At 29.5% G+C, this 14,328-nt stretch overlaps 1 protein-coding gene across 1 annotated transcript in view; it reads right to left on the bottom strand.

Annotated features, from left to right (window-relative positions):
• The window catches only part of LOC123293629, a 49,820-nt gene extending 42,127 nt beyond the window's left edge, over nt 1–7,693 (bottom strand). Inside the window, exons 1-6 of the mRNA XM_044874543.1 lie at nt 7,495–7,693; nt 5,819–5,880; nt 5,251–5,340; nt 3,606–3,686; nt 2,525–2,605; nt 709–789 (exon numbers count right to left, since the gene is read on the bottom strand). Of these exons, the coding sequence (XP_044730478.1) occupies nt 709–789; nt 2,525–2,605; nt 3,606–3,686; nt 5,251–5,340; nt 5,819–5,880; nt 7,495–7,691 (592 nt within the window). The 5' untranslated portion in view covers nt 7,692–7,693. The remainder of the gene's footprint in view (nt 1–708; nt 790–2,524; nt 2,606–3,605; nt 3,687–5,250; nt 5,341–5,818; nt 5,881–7,494) is intronic.
• Between the last annotated feature and the right edge of the window lie 6,635 nt (nt 7,694–14,328).

The following is a 14,328-nucleotide window of genomic DNA, read 5'->3' as shown; positions in this document are numbered from 1 at the left end:
GGCTAACTTTATAGACTTTAAAGATTAGAATTAAATAATAGCAGTGACAGTATAGTGGTGTGGGTATACGGATTTTTTCCAAAGGTGTGCTACTAAAGGGAAGCTTCTAAGTGTTTTTCAGATTGATCGTGTTTTTCTGCGATTGTAGAAAAGTTATGAACATCGTAGTAACCGTTCTTAACTTAAAAGTCATTCTTTAAAATAAATAAATTTATCGGCTAACAGTAGGATAAAAGAATACGTAAAATAGCCATTATTATGGATTCCTCAAAAACAGCTCCGATTTTGATGATTTTTTTTTTTCAAAATGATTCTTTTTGTATATTGCTTAAAACCAGAAACATTTCAGAGGGGGGGGGGGTAATTTGGAGGTTAAACAGGCAATGTCGCGACTGATATATCGACGACCAGTCTAAATCGCTAATGACAGAAGTTTCAAATTTCAAGAAGATATTGATTTTATGCTGTAGGTGTCAAAGGATTTTTTGAAATTCATCCCTTAAAAGGGTGAAATATGGGATAAAAGTTTGTATGAAAAAATATACAAATCATTTTTGAGTTTACTACTTTACCGATTATAAAAATTATTTCACTTATATAGAATGCTACATTATTAGCAAGTAACATGGGCTGTATTTTATTTTCATGGTTTTCTTATTTGATGGATATCAAAAATATATATAAAAATAGTATTATTGCTTCACTTACGACATTTTCCACACCAATGTCCTAAAGATGAGCATGCATTACATGGTACATGATGGCTTCCACCGAAATAATTTCTATACTCTGTAAATATACATTTACTATATTTTAATAAGCATTTCATTTTATCAGACTGAGCTCGAAATTAAAATATACAGAACATTTTTTTTAAATTTAGAGATGATACGAACATTTAATAACAATTTCTTATAATTAGAAAGTGTTTTGATGTACAAATGTCGCAACCAACTATATTATTTAGCCATTCAGTTAGCAGTTAATTACATGCTTTTTAGAGTGATTATCTACGGTTAAATTGCTTCGCCATAATTATGATTGTTAATTATATACTATTTATAGTGATTATGTACGATTAAATAATTTAGGTACTTTGGTTATATTTGGATATATTATTTTTGGTTAGTTTCACAGGCGAAAAGTTTTTTTTGGAAATCAATAAAGTGTCTTTAAATATAATAATTATATTAATAGTAATATCAAATATACTTTTAAAACACAAAACACGCCTAAGTCAAAAATACAAAATTTATTTTAAAAACACCCAACGCGACTAAAGTACAAAATTCAAAAGAAAAACACTTAACAGAAAATGTTAAATAACGAAAGAAATCAGCACTGAAAACCACGTTTTAATCACAATAGGTAATACAAAATTTCTACAAAATAAATAAATATATAAACGTATTCTATAATCGTTCTATAATCTTTTTGGTCAATGAATATAATCAGTGGGGTGACCTTACTCGGATACATGACCTTATTTTTTATGGCATTTTTTGGCCCATTTTGACTGCTACAGAGAGTGTCTTCCAAAAAGTGCATTTGAGCCGATAAGACAATTTGTTAGCCTCCTGTAAAAAAATTTCAAAAGCGAGACTCAAAACTAGACAAATATTTTTTTTCCGTAACTTTATTGGCTAGACATTTGAACTAAACCGTTATTTTAGTAATTAATATCTTTTTAATTACTTAAAATTAATTAATAAAAATACAAATTCAGTAAGAGAAATTCAAATTTCTAAAACGGAAATTTAAATTTTAAAATGGGCGTGACGTCATAGTATGTGGCTTGTCAGACTTGTTGACATACTGTATGGTATTAATTTCTTATATTTTGTATGGTATTACCATGGATATATACTATAATTACCACATACGTGTATATTACACCTGTAGTAAACAGTACATTGAACTGTCACCAAGTGACAGATCACATATTTATACCGTCATCAACAGAGAGCGTCAAAAAGACTACGTTTAAACATATCAAAATTATTCTCTATTTTAAATATTTTTTTACACTTAATTACAGCATTTTTAAACAGTATTTATATTTTTTACTATATTATAACGGTGTAAACAATGAATTAAAAATATTTAAAAAAAAAATGAATATTCCCTATTAATCTCTAAAAAGTAAATGGTTTTGAGACACGTTTAATTTCTAAAAATTTCAAAAACACACCATTTTTATTCGTATACAAAAATAGGATAGTTAGGTTTTCCACTTTTTAGATGTTCATTGTCTAATTTTATTATAAACAATCAAAAACCTTTTGGTTTTGAAAGATTGCTCGCGTAGACTAGTTCCTCGTAGACACAAAGGCACATTTTCATGAATTAAAAAACTATATTCTTTGAAAATTCTAAATGAGAAAGTCCTCTTAATAGCCAACTTATACCGTTAATGTACCCAGTTCTTTTGAAAGATGGAATATTACCCCGTTTTTTAATTAAATTTCTCTTACATGGACAATTTTCATAATTGTAATAATTATGTTTTTAATTTTTTACTTACGGCATTTTCCACACCAATGTCCCAAGGATGAACATGCATTACATGGTACATGATGACTACCACCGAAGTAATTTCTATACCCTGTAAGTATACATTTGATGTATTTTATTTCGGCTGATCGAGCTCGAACATAGCAATATTTAAGAATAATTGTTTATAATTAGAAATTTTTATGATATAAATATGCTTTGAATATATACTATAACAAGTGAAAACAAACAATTGATTGAGTTAACTGTTGAAATACCATGTACAGACAGTGTTGATTACTCTATCACATTACACATACACCTCGACATGTCACACGTATATAACTGATAATCCCATAGTATACATATTATAAAATTTGCAACTAATGTGTGCCCTCGTGAGCAAACAGTAATGTTTACAAAAAAAATATTTATTTTTTAATAAGGAACATTTTATACAGGTAAACTTTTTTTCTATCTCTAACGGTTTACAAGATGGGTCCTACGAACCCAAGACCCAATTGACTTATGTTGCTCATTTACGAACTCGACCTCAGTTTTTACGTCCTGAGTGATCATTTTTCGCGTTTGAGTTATCGTGTTGACAGGCGGACGGACGGACGAACGGACAACCGGAAATGGACTAATAATAATAATAATAATAATAATAGTAATTTATTTGAAATAGACCATTATAATTAGATGATTATGAAAAGCTATACCAAATTTTTTTTCGTAACATCAAAATTTTTAAGCGTTACAAACTTGGGACTAAACTTAATGTACTATGTATATTTCATGTATACATGGTATAATAATATACTATGTATATTTCATATATACATGGTATAATAATACAAGTCTCAATGGGCACAATGATCATGTAACCTTTTAGTTATGAGCATTGAAAAGTCATTATTCTCTTTAGAAAATTTTTTAAGCCAGAATTTTATTGTTTGAATTAAATTATTAATATCGGCAGAAAATTTATTCTAAACGATTAATAGCCGACTTTTATCGGATATGTATGCGGTTCTTTTACATGATAGAAAATAAACATGTTTATTTGATTTTTCTTAATGAATGAATTTATGTTTTAATTTTTAACTTACGGCATTTTCCACACCAATGTCCCAAAGATGAGCATGCATTACATGGTACATGATGACCACCACCGAAGTAATTTCTATACTCTGTAAATATACATTAAAATAATTTTAAAGGCACAAATCAAGCTAGAAAATTAAAATTGAATGTAGGAAAAACTTAATTTTATACTTTAATTTTCTTCAATTATTTAAAAGGTTATTTTTATTTATATGTTTATGTTTTTCGAAAATATTAATTTATGAAAATGGTTTTTGTGTATTGAAGAGAGTATGAATATTTTTTTTACACTTGCACTGAAGTTCTGTCAGAAGGGTTGTTTACTAGGAAGAGCGTTGTTATACAAGTGGCGATTGATTTAAGCAATTTGGAGGGGATTGCGGGAGAAACCTTTTTTTCAACGTTTTTAAGCCTTAGCATAGCAGTTCCAGTCTTAGATCATCTGATTTAGAAAGTGGTTACATCAACAGAGATGTATTTATGTTCAACCCGGGAAAAACTGGATTATATACCAGAATATCACCTATGATTTCTCTTGATCAAAATGATAAAACTGAGATCATAATAGATCTGTTGATATGTTACTAGATGTACACTTACTTGTACGTTTGTGTAGATCTGCTTATACCACAATTGATGTACGGTAGTTCAGATCTGTACATCAGAGTAGGTACATCAACGTACATAAGCGTACATCAGTTATGGTCTACATTTAAATTAACAGATACATCTGTAGATATAAATATAGACCAACACTGATGTACAGTCTTGCCAAAATTTTTACTTGTCCTCCCTTCCAATTTAAGCTATGAGGAAATTAAAATTTAATTCAACACCTAGCATTTAGTTTTAGTTCAACGAATGCATTTTATGGAAATTTTCATCTAGGGGATGGTGATGTAAAAATTTTAAAATATGCCCTAACTTTCAATTAGAGGGTGAACAAATCTGAACAAATGATGGACAAACAAATCCAATCAGCATTTTACGGAAATTCGCATTTGGAGGTGCTATTTTCACAGGGCTGGATTTTCTTTATGGGCAATTAAATAATGGTACTATATGAATCAGCAGGTCAAGAAAATTTGAAGATTTAAATAATTTTCTTTAATTTGATATGCGTCCATTACTCCCATGTGTGAAGCACCTCACCAGAAATGACAAACTTTTCCAAGATTTTTTACTAGGATGCTATGAAGAAAACTGGTTTTATTTTATTATATGATGTAAATACATTTAATTGAATGTAATTTTATCTGTTAATTCGATGGCTAAAGAATCGCTCTAAAAAGCGCTTTAAATCATTTTCTGTTTTCACGCTGTTATTGGGATAGTCTAATGATCAAATAACGCTAAAAAACTTGAAGTTGTAACATATAATAGTATTGCTCCCGCTTATTCTATTTTGCTTCAAGTTAAAAGATACAAAATGAAAATTTTACTGAGTCCTTTAAATGACTATATGTAAAAGCTTCTTGTATTTACTGCTGTCCTTGTGTCCCGAGCGCTTGAAGTTTTTACAATACTCATTTTGGAACTGAATCAAAGAAAAATATCTTTTAGTAAAAAATTTTTTGGAATATTTTTTCAGCGATATATTTAATTTTTTAATGATCTGATATTTTTGTCGAATATTAAACAATAGCTTACCACATTTACCACACCAATGACCAAGTGACATGCATGTGTTGCATGGTACTATACCACAAGCTGTCCGACCACTATAGTAATTTCTGTGTTCTGCAAGTATTGACAGAGATAAATTTTACTAAAAAAATCTTGAAAAATCTAATTCTATAGCCAAAATGTCATAAGAACATTGTACGTAACGTTTCTAATTTACTACTGGAAAGTATTAAAGGAAAAAAGAAATTTTTAAGCAATTTTTGAACGGTTGTATCTGAGTGAAATATTGTCATATCTATATTTAAGAAAACTAATTTTCAAGCCTTTAGCTTCTTGTTTTGAAATCTTATATAAACTTTTTATGAGGTTCGGTTACCAATTCAGAACTTTTACGCCAAAGTCATAACAACCAACTTTTATGCACTGGAAGCAAAGCGTCGTCCCTAGCATCACTACGCACTATCAAACTTATTTCCAAAACTCTCTGATTTTTTTTTTTAACTTATGAGTTATTCGGCGGCCAAGTAGTGCATTTCTTATTTGGGTTTTGTAAGCTAATAATTATTGGATTCGATTTTAAATATTTACTTACCACATTTACCACACCAGTGTCCGAGGGATTCACATGTATCGCATAATACGTTCGTTGAGCAACTACAATAAAATGCATTATTAAAACATACTGTAAATAATTATAAAATCCGAGATAATAATAAATACAAGAAAATAATAATCTTTGTTCAAAATACAAAGTGACCAGAAATGACTAAAGCACAAAAAGTTTATAACAAATATTTAAATATCCCAAAATTCCTGCATATTAGGTCAATCAATAATGTTGGATATTTATGGAAAAATGCTAAAACTCATAATATTCTGTAACACTCCGTTACAGAGTCGATAATATTTGCGTTGTTTATGAATTTAGTAAACTGGAATTGCTTCCTGATCGCTAGAGACCTATAAACAATTTCATTAAATTGAAAATATATTTAGAGGCAGGTTTTATTCAAGTTAAAATGATTTTGTAAAATGGATTGTTTTTGTCTCGTTATTTAAGTACAATATCGATATTATATCGAAACATTTAATATGAAGATCGATAATAAAATGTTGATCTTTTTTGAAACTATCGAGCTCACAAAGAGAGTAATACGACAATGTGAATAGATTGGCAATGATAAGAAAAGTTGATCTGCAAGTGTTAATTAATAATGGCTGCTTTAAACTGTTCATTAAAAATGCAACGGAACCAAAATCTAACTGACTGTAAGATTCACTGACTGAGCGATCAACGCACAGCTAAAACTACTGGGTCTAGAACCATGAAATTTTGCTCATACGTTTCTTTAATTTCAAATTTTTGAAATTTCTCAAAGGAAGGTTGAAATTTTGTATGAAACTTGGTCAATTTTCAATGTCGAATATCCTTCAAATTTAAAAAAATCATATACCAGGATTTTAATATATCTTAATATGTTTAAGGTTCGTGAACTCCTTGGGGTGCGAGAGGGAGGCCCGTAAGTTTATGAACAACTTTACTTTTCAATTATTGTAATTGCTTTGAGCACTAAAATAACGCTCGCTCGTTAACGACCAATCAAAAAGTATATACGATATAAATATAGTCTTAAAGGCTTTTTATTGAATATCATACACAAAAGATGCCAACAACTTTTTTCCCTATACTTTTTATGGGAGACGTAACAGAGTGGTAATGTGTTTATCAATCTATATATGAACGTGTGTTGCTACGTGGCGCACTAGAGGCCAAACGCGTCGGCCGATTTTGATGATTCTGACGTCAATCAATTTGTCTAAATCTTGCTACTGAAGATATGGCAGTAATGAAAATTCCATATGGCGACCACCAGACGCCATGTTTTGAAAATAATTAGGTGCGTTTTTGTTTGGCGCACTAGGAACCAAACGCGTTTGATGATATTTACGTTAATCGATTTGTCTTACCAACAGATACCATACTGTAAAAATGTACCTATATGTGTTCCTATGTAGCACACCAGAGGCCAATCGATTTGTCTCCACTTTGCGAGTGCTACTGAAGATATGGCTAAATATTTAATATTTTTTGGTTCACTCGATAAATGACGAGCTTGTTCCGAAAGTGGAAATGAATGTTTATAAAGGATAACTTTTTGTCATAAAATTATAAATAATGGATTTTTGTCCCCTTATAAATTCCATTCGTTTCTTTAATCCTTATCTCTTTACTTATGAATGAATTTTTATCCAAATTATAGTGCTTACTGGCCTGTTGAATTTCCATCACAACATTCATCATCTTTTGTATTTATATTAACTTGCACAGTTGGAGTTTTAACACAATCGTCTATTACGGGTGACAGACTTCGACACGGTGAATTAAATCTTTTTGGATACATTCTTGGTGAGTGATGGTGATGATTTAAATTTAGTCCCCTTGTAGGCAATCTTGCATACGGCATAATTTAGATAACGAAAATTTATAAAAAAGGATTTTGATGTGTGTATTTTATAAATTTTTTAAATTAATTTTTTCATTTTTAATTTTTTTATTATCATTTTTAATGCCAAAGATTTTGACGATCAAATTTTGTTTATGAGTTAAATGGTTTATTTGAGTGGTTTCGTTGCTAGGTATCTGAAAGATAGAAATTTATTAAATCGGCCACACACGTTCCGGTGTATGTATTCCCAGGGAACCTGGGTTCACCGAGTCAAAAGTTCTGAGGTAACAAACATAAAAAAAAAATACAGTCGAATTGATAACCTCCTCCGTTTTTGTTTGAAGTCGGTTAAAAACTACAATTTATTATCTTATTTTCTCTCGTATTAATTATTACGGGGAGTTTTTATTTTGAGGCCTAAAATCCAAAAGTTGTTTTTTTAACTCCGTAAATATGCAAATTAGAAAAAATGCTAAAGATTAATTTGTATAGTAAATTTTATTATCTCGAAAATTGATTAATTCCTATTAAAAATTTGTTTTGGCTAATATTAATCAGGATGTTCTCAAAATTAAAAACGATAATTAACAAAGGTCTCAATGCGTGATGATACATTGTATCCAAAAACTGTAAAGAAGATTTCTACATCACTTATGTCTTAAAAACTTTTTGTTTAAGAAAATTTAATAATGCAATAATAATCAATAATATATTTTAAAATTGATTTTGATATAATTAATTACACCATTGGACTAAATAATATTTTTATTTTATCATAGTGAAAATAATTAGTTAAATTAGTTAAATTATAGATTTAAAAAATTATAAAATAAAATAATCATGCAACAAAATTAAGTAATTACATATCTAAAAAGCATTACCTATCAATGCAAATTTTATACATACCAGGTATTTCATAAAGTAGTTTCAGAAATTGTAAGGTAAAAGTATATTATTCCGTTAATGCGGGGTCTGTTAGTGTGGGAGTTATTCGCAATTTCGCGGGATCCCGTTCGACTTTGAAAATTTATTGTATATACATCTACAATTTTCATAACATTTTCGCCTTGTTGGCATATTATCGTTATTATACTATCAACAAACCCCGTTTACGTACTAAGATACAATGAAATCACGACATTGTATGTAGGTATATCGACCTACCTACGTAATACATGCTATATAGAAGCTAATTACTCTTGCCCATAATGCACTAAATTACAGGAGTTATTTTTTTATTTAAATAGGTTCAATATCACGTACTGTTGTAAATGCACAAAATCTTTACAAAAATAGACGGGGAAAGTACCTCCATTTTAAGTAAAACCGTTTTAGGCTATAATCTCCATAACCGTGCAGCTTAGACCAAACATGGTAATCCTTAGTGTAGATAATTAAATTATCTTTTTTGTTAAACCATTTTTTTTTTGGTATCACTAACTGTTTATGACTTATACGACTATGAATATTTACTTATTGACTATTTGACCGAGATCTCTTCTAATATTTGTTTCAACCAGAAAATGATAACAACTTAACTTTTAAATCTACAAATTTCGTACAACTTTTACTGTAAACTTTTTTTTCTAAAGTTAATATTGTTGAATATATTACGCGTTAAAGTGCACGGTTATGGATATATAATTCAAAACGGTTTTCCTTAAAATTGAGGCACTTCCCCTGCCTATTTTGTAAGGATTTTGTGCATTTACGTTCAGTACGTAATCTCTGAACTAAAAAAGAGGTGTTATAAGTTTATCACCGTTTAACTTATAACACCGCGTCTGTCACCGATGAACCGATTCCGATTTCTTTTGTATCGTTTGATAGGTAATTTATTGGAAAGTGTTCTTAGCTATGTTTCAAGTACGACTTTAGGGTTCAGTTTGGAAAAGGCTTTAAGGAACAAAGTAATTTAAGGCAGAGTCTCTTAAATATATTTCAAGTGCGAGTTTAAAAAAAATTTTGTAAATTTCACTTGTTCAAATGTAAGTAGCCGAAATTGACCTACTATTTATTTCAATCCTACTATTTCCCGATTCACTTTTGTAAGGATGTGTACTCACAAAAATAATTTCATGGATATTGAATTATAATTATCAGAAAATAGCTACCGAATCATAGTTACAAATCAGTTAATTACAGTATTAGCTTATTAAGTTTCCATATATATAACGTAAGTATAGCATTGAAAATTATATTAGTTGAATGAATTTCTTTAACAATGGTATATATTATAAAATTGGTAATACTGTTAATATTTTTTAATTTTTCAAGCGGAAAGTGTGATAAATACTCAATTACGTATGATATTATAAAAGAACATGATAAACCAGCTCGTGCTACGCTGTTTTATTGTAACCCAAAAGGTTTGATATTTTATTATTTTTAATGTGCTATATTAAGTATTATCAAAAAAAAAAAATTTCCATACAAAAATTATTACTAAGAAAACTTAAAATGGCCTCTTTGAAAAAATTTTACGAATGTGTATAAAGGAATAAAACAGTTCTAAACGTGTCGCAACTGATACTGTCAACCAAATAATGTCAATTTGCTTGATAATCTATATATATAAAAAGAGAGTGTTCGTTTGTATGTCCCCGATTTTCCCTAAAACTAACCATTGACCTTCGGTAGGGGATTATGTCATTTGGTAGCCCTTAGGCTCCCATTGTGAATAAGGGAGTTTGGTGGAGGTGGAATTAAAAATGATCTAGAAATTCATAGAAAATAGATTAAAAAATAGTTCTAATAGTACAATAGGCCCCACTGTCAATAGTACAATTTTCACTAGATGGCGCTACTGGCGCAAATGTCTTTCGATTTTTCTCGAAAATTCTGGAATGTTCCATGGATTTCTATCGAATTTTCTAGAATTTTCTCGAACATTCTGGAATGTTCTATGGATTTCTATCGAATTTTCTAGAACTTTCTCGAATATTCTCGAATGTTGTATGGATTTTTATTGAATTTTATCAAACTTTATCGAACAATCTGGAATATTCCATGGGTTTCTGTCGAATTTTCTAGAATTTTCTCGAACATTCTGGAATGTTCTATGGATTTCTATCGAATTTTCTAGAATTTTCTCGAACTTTCTGGAATGTTTTATGGATTTCTATCGAATTTTCTAGAACTTTCTCGAATATTCTGGAATGTTCCATGGGTTTCTATCGATCTTTCCCTTACTTTTCCGTACACACAGAGAGTGTAGACATAATATTGGGATCGGCCAAAAAAATCTTACTGTTCCGTACACACAGAGAGAATTAAAAAAAAAGTCTTTCATTTAACAATTTTGATATTTAAATGTGCAAAAACAACCCAGCGAAGCGGGTTTAACAGCTAGTTCTTTATAAAATAGGCTATGTGACTCCAAAATAAAAGTTGCCAATGGTCAAACGAACACGAAGGTATATACATGAAGTGGGCATACTCCTTATAAGCTAAGAGCTGAGTGGCTTTTTGAGTACATATTTGAGGCACATCGAAAACATTAAAGTTGATAACTTGCGAATATGTGGATGGTGAAATCGACAACGTGGCTAGAAGCTTGGGGAGCGTTAATGAGCTATGCATTATTTAATTTGCAATTTTTTTATGCTAAAAATGTTCTTGAGACACTTTGAAACTTACAACATAAATTCTTATATATCTTAATTCTTAAAGATATTCTTGCGGATATACAGCTGTTTGAAATTTAGGTAAAATTTTGCTCCTTTAATAACTTGGCGCAGTGTATGATTAAATAGATTAGTTTGTTTTATCAAAAAGTTGAGTACTATTTTTTGGCAAGAAAAATTTTGTGTCTATTTAAAAACTTTGAAATTTTGTAAATTGTAATTTTTGAATCTGCCGACTCAAAAAGATGCCGACCCCTGGACTATATCATAATCACCGGCTGATTCTAGTGTTGCTTTATCTGTTATTTCAGACGCCCATAACTACGCAAAAGTATTATCTAGAAATGGAATATTAACTGAATATCATAGCATGGACTTTAAATATTTTCCAAATCCTAAACCAGAGCATCATGTAGTTTTTGTTTTTGATTTGTCATGCGCAAATCATCAAAACCTATTTCAAAAGGCAAGTAACTTTAATTAATTCATTTATTATGTATCGGAAATTCTTTTTCAAACTTTTATAAAACTTTAAGAGGGGTTGAGTTTAACAATTAAGCTGACAGATACAAAACACTGACAAGAGGTTTAAAAGATACAATATGTAGGAAGACCAAAAAAGAGATTAAATTCCTTTGACTTCAAGTTACCATTTAAGGCTTGATCATTCAAGAGTAGTTAATATTTGCTTTTTGTCTTTTCAATTTTATACAGTTTGTTTTTTTAATTTTTGTTTATTAATATATGTTTAAGGCGCAAACAAATGATTTATTTCGAGCCCCATATCGATGGATTTTAACAAATAACTACACAAATAATATACAGGAACAAATACAGTTGTTTAAGACTATATTTATTAATTTTAATATTTTTATTGATACTGATTTATATTTTATAACTCAAAAAAATGAAACTAATTTTCAAATATTTCAAATGTATAAAATATTTTACAATTATTCTGTTGAAACTGAATACTTTGCTGATTGGAATTCTGTAACAAAAAAATTGTATAACATCGAGCCTAATCGTATTTTAGCCAGCCGACGTAAAAACTTACAACAATTTGAAATCAAATCAGCTGTTGTGATTTATAATAATGATTCATACAAACATTTATTTGATTACAAGTAAGTAAAAATATTAATTATTAAGTTTTTCTTCGATTTTGGCGTATGTCCTATTGTGCGTCGTCAGTTGTACGTTTTAACAATACATTGATTAAAATAGAGATATTCACAATCGGAAGATGTCAATTTCAACGCATGTAAGAGTTCCATTTAGTAGCATTGTAACAAGCACGTATTGGATCAAATATCCGTTAAAAAGCAATAACTCAAATGTTACACGAAAATTTCCATGAAAAGATTTTTAAACCCTTTTATTTTCGTTTTAAGAAAATGATTTTCTAAAAATTAATTATTTAAAAAGATCATTGTAAAAGAAAAGTTTCTAATTTAACATTTTTCGATTGGAGCTATCGAATAGGTGTAGAGTCAAGTGCGCCATTTTAGATCGATTATATCAAAAACCAAACACAACTTCTTCAATGATTTTTTTCATCTACGCTATTGATATCGAGTAGGTATGCATTATTGCAAACACTTCTAGCCTTTTATCTTTTCGTTTAAGAAATATTCTATAAGTCCCTTCTATAGATATGCGTAAATAACTGATGCCTTTAATGATTAAAACACAGAACTTGAGATACCTATTCCTTGCCAGCGCTTCCAGTAAAAAATTTTTTCATTAAAGGAGGCTGTTATGACTAATTTGCAATTTTTTATATGTTAATATTATAGACAATGTCAAATTAAAATTAGCGGAAAACACTAATTAATTAAACTTAATGCATTAAAAATTGTGAAAATAAGAAATCAAATTGTACAAATATTATTTTTCAAATGTAAATTATCCTAATTATTTATTTAAATTTGTGAGACAATAATATTAAATTTTCAATGTAAGTCATAAATGCAATCCATACAATTATATATACATCCATACAATTCTATAATTAAAGTAGTGTATCGTTACCATGGAAACCTCACGCTCGGTGAGAATAGGTACTATAAGCATTTCAACTAAAATGTGTAAATTAACGGAAAAAGAACTAATCCATAAAAACCCACTAACCCAAATTTTTATTATACTCACTTTCTTTCTTTAAATTTTTTTAAAAATTTTTATTGCCGCCACAAAATTTTCCTGAAATATTTTCTAACGTGTCCTCTTCTTTCAATCAAAATATGTTTCGCAGATTCAGCTAGTTCGATAACCTCGCCAAGATCCAGGTTTTCTGTTTGAAGTATTCGACTCAAAGATAAAGTCAAATAATGTACCGAGCTCAAAATATGCATGGATATCTGATTCATCAGTGTAAATACGTCTCATAAATGTGTGAATTTACAGGACTATATTGTTCAAATTTTATGAGTACAGATTCTCAATGGGGATGGTTCTTTAAGGGAATTGGAGGGGACCTCAAAACCCCTCCCTTGTGCACGGGCCTGAATAGTTCATAAATAGTACTACGTTTTCATATTGTTATTATGCCGACCCCCACCCGTCGTTTCCGAGAAAAATATTTGTCAATTTCAAAACTTGCTTATAACTAGAGAACTAACTGCTTATAACTAGAGAACGGGAAAAGGTCGAGTCTTGGCTCAAAATGTGTATTTTTTAATTACAGTAGAACCTCGATAACTTAAACCTCGGTAACATAAAAACCTCTGTTACTTCAAAAAATACTATGTTCCCTTCCCATCAGAGCCCAAAACCTCTATAACTTAAAATACGCAACCTCTATAACTTAAATAAATAATCTCTGTATAGGCCCTCAGTAACTACATAGAAACATGTACATACCTCTATATTAACTAGGGTACATAGAAACATGTATATACCTCTATATTAACCTTTACCTAACATAGACCCTTGATAACTTAAAACCTCTATAACTTAAAATATTTTGTGTTTCCCTTGGACTTTAACTTATCGAGGTTCTACTGTATCTTCAACTTCCCTTTTTA

This window comes from Chrysoperla carnea, chromosome 1 (genome assembly GCF_905475395.1).
Source record: "Chrysoperla carnea chromosome 1, inChrCarn1.1, whole genome shotgun sequence".
Classification (NCBI taxonomy): Eukaryota; Metazoa; Arthropoda; class Insecta; order Neuroptera; family Chrysopidae; genus Chrysoperla; species Chrysoperla carnea.
This window is presented reverse-complemented; position numbering and strand designations above follow the sequence as displayed.